At 45.2% G+C, this 12468-nt stretch overlaps 1 protein-coding gene across 1 annotated transcript in view; it reads right to left on the reverse strand.

The window, feature by feature from the left end:
* The window catches only part of LOC119398525 (LIM/homeobox protein Lhx9), a 60533-nt gene that overhangs the window by 16027 nt on the left and 32038 nt on the right, over positions 1-12468 (reverse strand). The window contains exon 2 of the mRNA XM_037665369.2: positions 9610-9902. Within this exon, the coding sequence (XP_037521297.1) occupies positions 9610-9839 (230 nt within the window). The 5' untranslated portion in view covers positions 9840-9902. The remainder of the gene's footprint in view (positions 1-9609; positions 9903-12468) is intronic.

Raw genomic sequence — 12468 nt, forward strand, 5'->3', positions numbered from 1 at the left:
CGTCAACTGAACAAGTTTTGCGAGAGCGAATTCAGATTAGTCTCGCAACCAGTGCCGTATGATGCATGTTTGCATCGCGCGTACGATATCGTTGCATTACCTTCCCTGTCGATATGCGCTGCCTCGCCACCAGGACACCGAATGCAGCATGGGATGGGCCATCATCTGACAGGATCATGCGTTTTGTTTTGGATAAGGCCACAATCGCGATTCGTTCGAACAGCTGCGCCGAAAATCAGTGCGTTCGCCGAGTACTGAACTCCCCCCCCCCCCCCCCCCTCTTCCTTTCCTTCCCGTATAGCAGTTTGCTGTGCTTTTGTTGTTACGCCTGGCTGTATACGCAGCGCGCCGTCCTCGCAGCTATCTTTCCTACAGACATGCACGCACGTATCTGAAACGCGCACCTATTCTGGCGGCCATACACACGCGTGCAGCTGCGTGCCACTCTTACTCATCTTGCCAGTTGAGAGGGTGCCCTTATGCGTGGAGGTGGTACTCCAATGTTTGATGCGGCAAGTGCCACGCGAAAGCACGGATTAACTCCTCCGAGCAACGCTAACAAAAGCGCCAACTTGCAACGTCATTCGCTTATGGGAGACAATATTTTGACACACGGCCGCCGCTTTCGCTATAGCGTGGCATGTTGTCGGGCATTGAAGGTTTTTTGGACCATTGAGAACCTACAATTTTGCTAAATTAGCGTAGAACGGCTCTCTGAATCTGAACCAAAGCGTTTAAAGCAGTTCGTGTGCTAAGACGTCTACCGTCATGACGTCAATTTAATGAATTCATTTGGCATGCTGGGAAAAGTCCTCAGCTGCAGCCTGACGATAAGTGGAGAGGGTAGTCGGAACCAAAGTAGGTTTTCAGCATTCACCGTAGCGTCGTAAAGCCAACGTAAAAAAAAAAACAGAAAAAAAACTAGGCTAGCAGATATTGTCATAATGAGGCTGTAGACTTCACTCGAAATGGAGAGAAGCTTCCGTAAACTCAATTAAATCCGAGCTTCCCCCCAAAATTGCATGGACTGTCGTCTTTATCATGTCCGCCATCAAGAGCAAAAAACAATATTATGCTCGCCTTTAGCCGTGCTATAATTCGAGCGAAGTATGTTGGACAGTGGCCACGTAGCTAAGTTAGGGCATGCGCCATCTCCTAGGCGCAAGCTTCGAAACTCGCATGGTAGTTCTATAGAGTTAGTATACGCACGTACTTGACGCGCTTTTTGTTCGAAAACGCGAGTGCTTCGCGCTACATTTACGAAAGGGTATACGAAAGTAACCCCTGCTTTAGATGATACACCATGCCCTGCCCAAGCGCGACTGAAATCTGTTTTGAAAAACAAAAGTTTTGTTTTGCGCCCTTGTCTCTCATGCACTGCAGGTCCAGCGTACTCATGGCTGGGTACATTAATGAGCACTGTCATTGAAATGGCTACAGTATGTCATTTTGCATAAAAGTTTCTGGCCACAGAGGACGGCCTTGGACTTACAGCCAGAAAGGCGTGATTTTCTCAGATGCCTCGTTTCTGAGTATATGAGCGATAGCCCTCAACGTGGGCAGTGGGTGGGAGCTCGTTCGGGCACGTTTGGCTGCGTGCCCGTCGGGAATACGCGGAACGAGAAGCGCTCAAAACGAGTCGTACGTACTTTCGGAGAAGTCCATATAAAAGGCTTTTGTTTTGTACGAATGCAAACGCAAGGTGATCGTTCATTTTCCGCGATAATAGTGAAATGGTAACACTTGGCCTATTACTAGAAATGGCTATTCGCAAAGCTCATTTCTTTTCCTCTAGTATCCCTCTCGTTCTTTTCGCTCTTCCATGAAGACTTTAGGTAATCAATTTCAAATCTGCGCCCACACATTTCCACACTTTTTACCGTTTCTTCTGCTCCTACACGCCCCTCGATCTCTCGACCGTGCCAACAGCGCGAGAGCTTTTCTGCACGTAGTTCGCCGTTTAATCGGCAGCGTGCTTTCTTCTTCGGCACAAAAGCAGCCTTGGCGCTAGCGTCGCTCGGCGAGCGTGGAGGCAAAGCGCACAACTGCGCACACGCCATGTGTCCGCATGATCGGCGGAAGTAAAATCGAGAAAACGCCGCGGTTTTTTTTTTCCTTCTGTCGGATCGAATATACCTGTGCGCGCGTATTTGCCCGGCGAAAGCGCTGCTCAAGAAAGAAAAAAAAAAAAAAAAACAAGGCTTAAGGCGCAAGTGGTGTCACCCGCAGCTGGCTGTATAGTCATGAATGGAGGCGTCCTCAAACGCAGCATGCATATATATATATATATATATATATATATATATATATATATATATATATATATATATATATATATATATATATATATATACCTTCTCTGTAGTCCAGTGTTCGGAAACAGGCCCGTGTGGGGATATTAATACCGTGAAATTTTCCACGCAATTTTTTTATGGTTCCGTGACATCTGTAGAAGCATGCGACCATTCTTGCAAGCTATAGGTGTACCCTGATAAAGGTATATATGCCCTTATCAGGGCACGGCTCCTAAAAAATAGTAAAGTCGGGATCCTTGTTTATATATATATTCAACGGCTATCAACTCTCTTTATTGATAGTGTACTGTGAGTTTGATGGACATGACATCTCGTTGGATAATGTGACGTGAACGCTGAGTATGGCTACCAGTGAATAAAAACGCACTCGTGTGGGTACGCATAATTTGCAAGCGAGCCAAGGCGTCTGTCTGTAAAGGCTCATCCACACCTACGACTACCCCCGGTCATGCGACCATTTGTGACTGGCAATCAAAAAGCGACTCAAGGCGACAGATGTTCACACCTGCTGGTGTAACATATATACCCGCCGTCGCGCTGAATTCACGTCTGCTCGCATTGCCATCGCCCCGCAAAATAAGCTGACGCCCTGTGATTGGGCATCTTATTGGTTCAGAGGCTTGCGCTACTGAAACATCGAGCAGCGAGCGACTGAACCAAAGCAGTCGATTTTCGGCCAAGGCGGCCATTTGCGCCCAGTCGCTTTGCGACTAACTTGGTTGCGCCACCGACGTTAGGTGGGAATGAGCCTTAATGCCAAAGCGGTATGATAGTCAGTGCATTACAGTGCTGTAATCGTCGTAAGTAATCATGTGTAAATTCCAGTGTACAAACTCTTATCTATCTATAATAAAGAAAACCCGCTTTATTGCTTATAAAAGCAACTGCCTTAATAGCAGTATAACCATGACGCAAAGGTACATGGCGCAGCAGCTGTCCATCCACAAAGGAAAATTGACGTGCCAAAGTCTAGCGCCCCTCTCCCCTTTTCCTCTCCGTCTGAGAAAAAAGAAAGAAAGCAACAAAAGAACGTAGAGCTTTGCTACTGCAATGTACTTGCGTTGACATGAAGCAACTCGCTTGTTGTTGAGCGCACGCAGAGCACGAGTCGCGAAAAGAACACAGCGTGCTGAGATTAATAATAGTAATAACATTAATAATTTCTGAGGTTTTATGTGCCAAGACCAGGATATGATGATGATGCACGCCGTATAGTGGAGGGCTCCGGAAATTTCGACCACCTGGGGTTCTTTAACGTGCACCTAAATCTAAGCACATGGGCCTCTTGCATTTCGCCTCCATCGAAATGTGACTGCCGCGGACAGGATTATTTAAACCGGCGGCCTTCGGGTCAGCAGCCGAGCACTGTAACCACTGTAGCACATCGGCGGCTGCTGAGACGAATGTATATCTTATGACAGCGTTGAGAGAAGATCACTTCGGTGTACATTATTTCCAACCTGAGGCTATCAAGAGATAAAACTTGATGATATTCGAAACATACGGTGGATTGATACTGTGTTCCTACGCGACAACACAACGAGTGGTTGCATTACCTTCGTTAAAAAAGGAGGGAATTCACAGTCCTGAACAAGCATATGTATGCATCGAACCGCAAGTATCAACACGTTTGATTTTTTTTTTTGTTCGTCATCCACATTTTGTCCATCGGCATTATAGCAGGCTGTTTACGATAGCAAGAGAAAAACATTCGGTCTGCTTAAGACAGTGATTTGCATAACAACGCTACAAGTCCAAGCACAATGTTCGTGGAACATAGTAAATTGTCTGAGTACTGCCGAACACTGCGAACAAAAAAAAGGCAATATACGAATAATAATAAAAAAAAACTAAATGGGATGATTTGTTAAATATCGTAGCGAATGTACATAAAACGCTACAGATAAAGATACAAAGACATTCTATATGCGTTAGTAACTCCAGATGAAAGCTCAGAACGTCATAAATATCTGCGGCTGAATTCGCAAATCTTGTCGTTCGTTAGCGATTTTTGCGACTGGCCGACGGCTTTCACTAATGATATTATATCCAACATCAGGATTGGCTGAAAGTTTGTTCTCGTGAAAAGTTGCCGCATAACATGTTTTTGTCTCTACGCGGGCCCGCAGTGAAGCGCAGCTTGTACACGACTTTGAAGGGTATACATTCCAAAGATTTACTGGGAACGGAAAAAATATAACAGGCAGAGGTTCATGAAGCTAGCGGGTGTTCGTGGCGTAGTGAAGCGTCCTTGTGTGAAGATAATGATCTCCGTTGATCGCACTGCGCTTTAGGAGCAGGGCTCGCAAAAAAGGTCAAGTCGATCAAAAGAACCTCGTGCAGACACGTCGGGCCAGTCGAGCTTCTTTATCTCAGCCACGCTGCTTGGGAGGCTGCGTTTATTAGTCGTAAATCGGGCTGCGCGGCCCTGTATTGCTCCGAGACATTTTTCAAATGTCTGCACAAGCCGATCGCAAATTATGTATACGTGCTCCAGTACCGGTCGAATGTTAGTTTCGTAAAGAAGATCCTTTACTTGTTAAGGGGAACGATTGAGAATTTCAAGAAATTCAAGGCGCACGCGGCTTTTTAAATTATGGCCTCTATTTGGGCATTTCATACGAGGTCAGAAGAAAATGTTACGTCTAAATATCCCGCCTGGCTTACGTCCGAAATATGCATCGTTATTTATATAGTAGATGGAGCTTATCGCTTTCCGATTGCGTGGAAAATGAATGTAGGTACAGTTTGGCGTTCTTGGCGACACAAGCCATTTTTGATACCACGAGCGTATGAAATTAAAAACTGTTTGTAGAGCTGCCCCGTGTGAGTTGAGCTTCTCTATGTAGGCAGTCGCCCGCGTAAAGGCTGATTTTAGAAGTCATGTTTTTGTCAGTGTCATTGACGCAAATTGACATTAAAAATGTTCCCATAACAGATCATTTTGAAGCACCTAAAGAAGGTACAATATGAGTATATTAATCAGCGTTCACAACTTTTTTTAACGACCTATTATATGACTATATCGCCATAAATAATAGTAGTAAGCAGACCAAAGAAAGACAGTTAGTGCAAAACAATAAGATGGGAGTTCTCATCACGCCTTCCGAAGAATGAAATAGAATGCAGTTAGTGTTAAACTCCTTTATCATATAAGCAAAATAGACTGTGAGTGAACTGTAGTAATTCGCTTACGCGACGGCCGTGTTTATCGCAACCCGTGTTGGTGTTTAACAGGAAGCTAATTGCTTTCAAGGTGTCGGAATATTTTAGAAGGATTGATTGTTGGGCGAGTTTGTAATTCATGATGAAAGCCGGAATATTCTTGCGTAAATTACGTGATTTCAAAACCGACACTATGCCTAAAAATATGGGCCTGTAATTGATTACCCTTTCTTGAGACCCACTTTTACGAGCCAAAACATTGTTAGCAGTTTTCCATTCGTCAGGAGCTTCATTAGTGAGGGATTTACTATATATATATATATATTACTGACAAGTAATGAAAGATGTTTTCAGTGGTGCAGGGTGCTTTCACATCCCAGTGCTTCCCCAGGGCTGCGCGGCCAAGCATCTGCGTCAGGCATTCCCCGTGCTCGACGGAAAACGCGGCTGTGCGAATTGTACGACCCCGATGGCACACATTCGCAGCTGCTCGCAGCCGGATCATTTGGCGTGTTTTCGTGCTAACAATCCGCCGCCGCGCCGCGAGGGCGCATTTATTTCTTTAGCTTCATTTATCGTTACTTTCTTCTTTTTTTCTTCTTTCATTCAGGTTTCGAAGTGTGCCTATCTCCATATGCATCGTCGGCGTGAGTGTAACACAGCGGTCGTTACGTGATGACAAATTTTGAATGATCGTTCTCAGCACTTGAAACTCGAAACTGCTAACGAGAATGTCGTGCAGAGTTTAATTCATCAAAGTGTTATGTTGGGCGAGTTTCAATATCCAGGAAAGTGATTCGGATGTACAGCTTCCTGTGTGAGTCAAATTGGAGGACGCTTGAACTTCACCTTCACGAGTAGAACGCGATAGCGCAATGGGGCCCCGTGCGCATCGCCTTTTCAATCGCTAGCCTAGCTTCGCTTCCCGGTGGAAACCTCAACCGTGCTGCAAGGAAAAGAACGTCTGTGCGCGTAACATTGGCCTTTTCAAACTATCCTAGGATACCTACTGCAAGTACAGTTGCAAAGGGCCCACTACGCCAAAATTCTTCCTTTTGCGAATTGGAGGGGTAACCACTACGCGTTCGTAAGGCAACACGCGCACCTACGCAGCTGTGCGCTTTACTGATGCCGTTGCTGCTGCTGATGATGATGATGATTAAGTATGCTTGAGCACTTTGTAATGGTTGGGTATTTAAAACCACCCACTCGTTGCTCAATTCACATGTTCTGACGCTTGGTTCGATTCTACGCTTCTCTCACACATGCGTTCAGTAGACTCCTCGCACTAAATGACATTCGTATAGGGTTTTTCTCCGAAACAGTTGTGCTTGTGGTAGAACACCTGCTTGCGAAACTGAGGGCCTGGGTTCAATTCCCACTCCGACCGAAGATTTTTATTACTTATTTATTTGCACTTATCTCGAATTTTCGCTCATGGACAACACTGATTTTTTGCTCACAACGAGCGACGCGGACACCGGAATTTCTGCGAAACGAGCTCTTTAACGATATATAAGCAGCTCAACACATGCTTTAGTAATCGCTATCTTAATTTTGCGTCATAACACTGGGTGTTTATCGCAGTCACGCTAATTTATAGCGGGACGCTATAGTTCTCTTTGGCGTGGTTGCTCCCATCGCAGATGTTGCAGTCAGGAATAGTGAAATGAGTTGGACTTGATTTTATAGAGCAATAGAAGGAGAAATATCTTGAGGTCAGTGTAGTTCTCCCTCCTAGTGCTTTAAAATCCTGTGTTATGTGATGCCATGCAATTCTAGCGAAGATCCACGCAGGTAGGGCAATGCTTAACGCAACGATTACTAATGCATAGCATCAAACGCGGTATTAATGGACACTGTACATGTGGATTTTCGTATGGTATTTGTGAAATGCGGTAAATGAGCTTAGGTAAATATTTAGTTGCCCTGCGTCGCACAATCAGTACATCACTCGAAACATTCCTGACGCTTGGGGTCTCATTTATAAAACAATCGAGAAAAAAACCGTGGAAGAAATTATTGCAACACATATCGCGCTCATTCTTTGCTTCCGTTCGATGACCGCTCTCTTGTGCGTGCCAGTCAAGGTGCGTCGAGTGGCGCGTCTGCGGGTCTAATACGCGTGGAAGTGTGCGGAAATGAAAATATGTAGAAATATTGCGCAGCATGCTGCGCCCCGATCAAACTTCGTTGTCGCCGTTGATCTTATTTGATTGCGTTGTGATGGGCCCCTGTCTCTTACGTCACTTACAGACGCCTCCTCATTCTTAATTAAGACAGCGGATAGCGCTGCTCCAACACCTGTGACGTAAAAGAAACTATGAAGCAATTCCTGCATGATTGTCTTGCATGCGATGATGAGCGGCTAGCCCTTCGGGCAGCACTAAGCCATTTGGACGATAGGCCCTGAAGAGAAGAGACGATTTTAGGACCATGGACTCGTGCGTCTGCGATGTGCAATGCTCACAGAAGCGATGCTGCGCTTCTTGAGATGCGCTACCTACAGGAACGCTTCTGATGGACAGGACGCCGAATGCTTCTTTGTGGGCGCGTGTTAGTACGAAGTACGCGCACTTCCCTCCTTCTCATACTTCGCGTTTCCCCTTCATCAATGCAGGGTAGCCAACAGGGCTCAGCCTGCCGGGTTAACCTTCCTCCCTTTTCCTTCTGACTTCTCGCTCGCTCGCTAGCTCGCTCGTTCGTTCACTCACTCACTCACTCACTCACTCACTCACTCACTCACTCACTCACTCACTCACTCACTCACTCACTCACTCACTCACTCACTCACTCACTCACTCACTCACTCACTCACTCACTCACTCACTCACTCACTCACTCACTCACTCACTCACTCACTCACTCACTCACTCACTCACTCACTCACTCACTCACTCACTCACTCACGCTTGCACGCTCTCTATCGCTTTCGGCCGCTATAATTGCCGACAGCTACTAGCTACAGCCACCTGTAGCTAAAACGCTTCTCTTCAGTCTGAAAAGCGAAGTTTCCGTCTATTTTCTTTTATTTTGTTAAATTTAATTTGAACATTTGTTAACGCCCCAGCACTTTTCTACAACTAATTAATGGGGGTCTTTAACTGCATAGCTCGATCCATTGCGTTTCTTTAACACCATGTTTAACGTGGGGTGACTGCTTGTAGCTATCCTTTTCATAACCTCATTAATACGTGTACTGTGACACCGACAGCGGACGAATCGTATATAATGCCTTAAACATTTGTTTCTTTCACTATGTAGTGCCCTGAAAACCAATAAATGGCACTTCAAGCTTTTTTTTTTAATAGAGTGAACTATATATGCACGATAGTAAAGTGCTGTTGCTTAATTCAATTTTCTTTATTTATGCGGTTTCTTTTCACAGAACCGTAGTCAACCTCGCTTTATTCCTTTACATTCATTACCCTCCTCCGCCCAGCCCCGTCCCACCCTCTTACTTTTAGGCTGCGTAGCCGGCTAGAACAACGAAGTCCGTGTTGGCTTATCTCTCATAATGAATCTCTTTCTCTCTCCCTCTCCGACACAAGCCCGTGCGTTTTCCCGTATCAGAATACAGAAAGCTGCCAGCGCAATGTTGGTAACCAGTGCGTGTTAAGACCTTTCAACTTTTGGTACTACGGGCTCCAATCCAAAGCTGCAGTTCGTTGGAGTGTTGAAAGTATATGCAGACATTCGCGTAGATCCAAAGATGTATTGAAGACAGTTTCGGGCAACCAATCTTCCCAATCTTCGTAAACGAGCTGCCATTTGCTGCACTCAGTTCTTTCCTTACTATTACTGAGCACGTTTTGCAAAAAAAAAAAAAAGTGAACCACCTCACGCAGTGTGCCCAAACTGCGAAAAGCGCATGTAATATTTTATGAACACATGAAGGCGTCAAGGGAAACAACGTAATAGAAGGAGAAGAAGAATGTGAGGAAAAAGGACAATGTCAAAGAAACCCAGTACTTCGTAGGGTTTATGATCACCCTCTTATCTGGCCATATCAAGTTGCTTACGCCACTCGCAATAATGGGTGAGGGCGCAATATTTACGCTATGACTGCAAAACCATGCTAACGCATGGAACTGCAAGCGTCAAGATGCTGTCACAGCTGAGTACGGACCTGTAGTAGTCCTCCTTGCAGTAGATGTTCCCGTCTCTGGCGAAGCAAGTGAGCTCGGAGTCGAGCTGTTGCTTGCAGTGGCAGCAGCGCAGGCAGCGGGTGTGCCACTGTCGCTCGACGGCCAGCAGGTAGAAGCGGTCGGCGATGGGCGCGCCGCAGCCCGCACACAGCTTGGGTGGCGCCAGGGCCTGCGCAGCCGCCTCGTCGGGGCCCGGGCTGATCACGGGCATGCCGGCTTCAGCGCCGCGCCTCCGCCGCTGGGGCTGCCGCCGGAGACAAGCAGACGCACGATCCTGCGGACGAGCGTCGGGGAATTTAGAACGAAATGCTTAATGCGAAGTATTCAGCACAAAAAAAGAAAGAAAAACTTTTTGACAAGAGTATAAAAACAAATCTTCATCGGTGTAAAGTAAGTCACAATAACCACCGTATAAACCTCTATAATGACGACGAAATATGCACTAGAACGCTTATTACTTAAAAATAAAAGGATATATTTCGTTATGAGACTTAATCGCCGCTAAAAACACGAACACAGAGCATGGGAAGAAAGAAACAGAAAGATGACTACGCGAGCGCTCATGTCGTCGTGTTTGTTTCATTCGCATGGAAACTGTAAGGCCTGATACTTATCATCCGCCCCTCTTTAATCGGCATCGCTATCTTTCCTTTGACCTTATCTTTACCTCCCAACGAAACTACATGTCGTATAACTTTCGATTTCACCGTGTTTCCTTGCATGACCTTTACTGCAAGTATGGCGTCTACAGTCGCATAAAGAAAATATCTGGAAGTCGAAAAATTGCAACTCTCTTCTACGCTACTTCTCTTGTTTTGCGCGATGTCTCAAGATGATATTACCGTTTCACACAGTTGCGAGACGATATTGCTATTACCCGTGCTCTTGTTAAATTAATTACGAACAAAAAGGTTGCGAGCTCGGACTTATAACTGAAAACGCTACAAACTGGCAAAGCGGGAGAGGACTTCCGCATTAATTACCCCAATTCATCACAGAAACATGCAGTTCAAAGTGTTGATAACCTTGCCAATTTTGTATTTGCACATTATCATTTCAAGCACTGCCGCCACAGCGCCATTTGTCCTAGGTGACTCTCTCTATGCAAGGCGATGCAGCGGCCGGGATCTTTAACCTTGCGACGCGAGCACCGAACTACAGGCAGACGCTTGTAGCCTATGCATCTGGAATACCTGATGTATTTACTCTTATTGCCTGAGTCCTATCCATCTTTGCATCGTGCAAATTTGGAGAGATCTCGGGTTTAGTTTACGTTGATGCACACTTGGCTTGTTAAGTATGCACTATTCATTCGTTTATAGGAACACTTGTTGTCACTATCAAAACGTTCCAGACAATATACGAAAGCATAATACACCCAGTTTGCAATACGTCACTTGTGTAACGGACTGTACTTATGGGCTCAGCGTCAAAGAGGGGAAACCTCCGAAGTTGTCTTCTCCGCACTGACACAATAAGTGTGGAGAAAGCCGCTTCAGCGAACTCTCGTTTCTTTTGTTGTTGTTTTTTTATTTTAAAAGAGCGGCGCACGTAGACATGGGAGGAGCTTGGAAGTCATTTTTAACAGATCATAGGTAACGTAGATTGACTACTGTATGCAAAAAGAAATGATGTACAGCCATACGCAACAACCCTTTCTGCTTCAGTGGGCCGCCCGCTTGTGGTCTTCGCAGGTCGGTCGCAAAACTGTAAAAGTCTCCGAGCGACCTCAGCCATCACTGGTCGCGTGGCAGGGCATCTATAACAATACTAGTGTTCCGAAACTGACAGCGCGATTACAACTGTCTGTCACTATCTCTCACTTGTCAGCCCCATCCATGTTAACGCGATGAGGGGTGAAGTTGCACGCCCGCTGATACCAAGCTGACGCAATAAACATTACTTTTGCTTGCTTCTGTTACTGAATGATCCATAATTATGACAGATATCTTACCCACTGAGGTCATTCTTTACAGCGTACACTTTACGGTAATTTTTAACGCGTTCCATATGAACTGGGCGTGGTCTAAGAGATGACTCGGGAGCTGTGGTCGACTGCTAGATCGTTCTTGTAAGCAAAACAAAGAAAAGAAAAGCTGCACAGATGTGTAACGCACAGTGTCAAGGCTCGATAATCCAGGGAGCACGACCCAATGCCAACTGCTGCGATGCACGGCGATTCTTTGACATAAGTACACATACAGGGTGTTTCAAGAAATGTGTCCAACCTTCTCAAAAAATCAGGAAAATGCGATATTTAATTGCTGCCTTCAGAATTGGCTTTTCTGCAGTGGCAGGGATTTTAAGATGGTTAAAGGCATTATTTGGGACTGTAATTAAGAAATTTAAATTAATTAACATTTTAATTAGTGGAGTTAGGTGGTTGTGTCAAATAGGAGAATTGAAGTTCTTCGTGCTAGAAACCCAACCCAACTTTAAGATTTCGAAAAAGTGGCATCTAGTAATAATTACGAAGTAATGAAATTCGACCAAATTCAACGGCGAAACCTAAACAGAAACATGGACGAACGCAACTGCCATATTCTTCTGAGACGTCCAAAATGAGTGAATGACTTTTTCTGTAGTGCTAGGCATCTTAAGATGGTTAGAGACATCACTTGAGACACTAATTAAGAAAGTTAAATTAATTAACTTTTTAATTAGTGGATTTAAGTGACTGTGTCAAATTGGGTAATTGAAGTTCTTCGTGGCAGAAAGGCATCCCAGCATTGAGATTTCGAAAAAGCGGCCTCTAGTAATAATTGCGAAGTAATGAAATTCAACCGAATTCGATGGCTTTCGCTGTTGAAAGCCGTTGCATTTCGTTGAATTTCATTACG

This window comes from Rhipicephalus sanguineus, chromosome 1 (genome assembly GCF_013339695.2).
Source record: "Rhipicephalus sanguineus isolate Rsan-2018 chromosome 1, BIME_Rsan_1.4, whole genome shotgun sequence".
In the NCBI taxonomy this organism is placed as follows: Eukaryota; Metazoa; Arthropoda; class Arachnida; order Ixodida; family Ixodidae; genus Rhipicephalus; species Rhipicephalus sanguineus.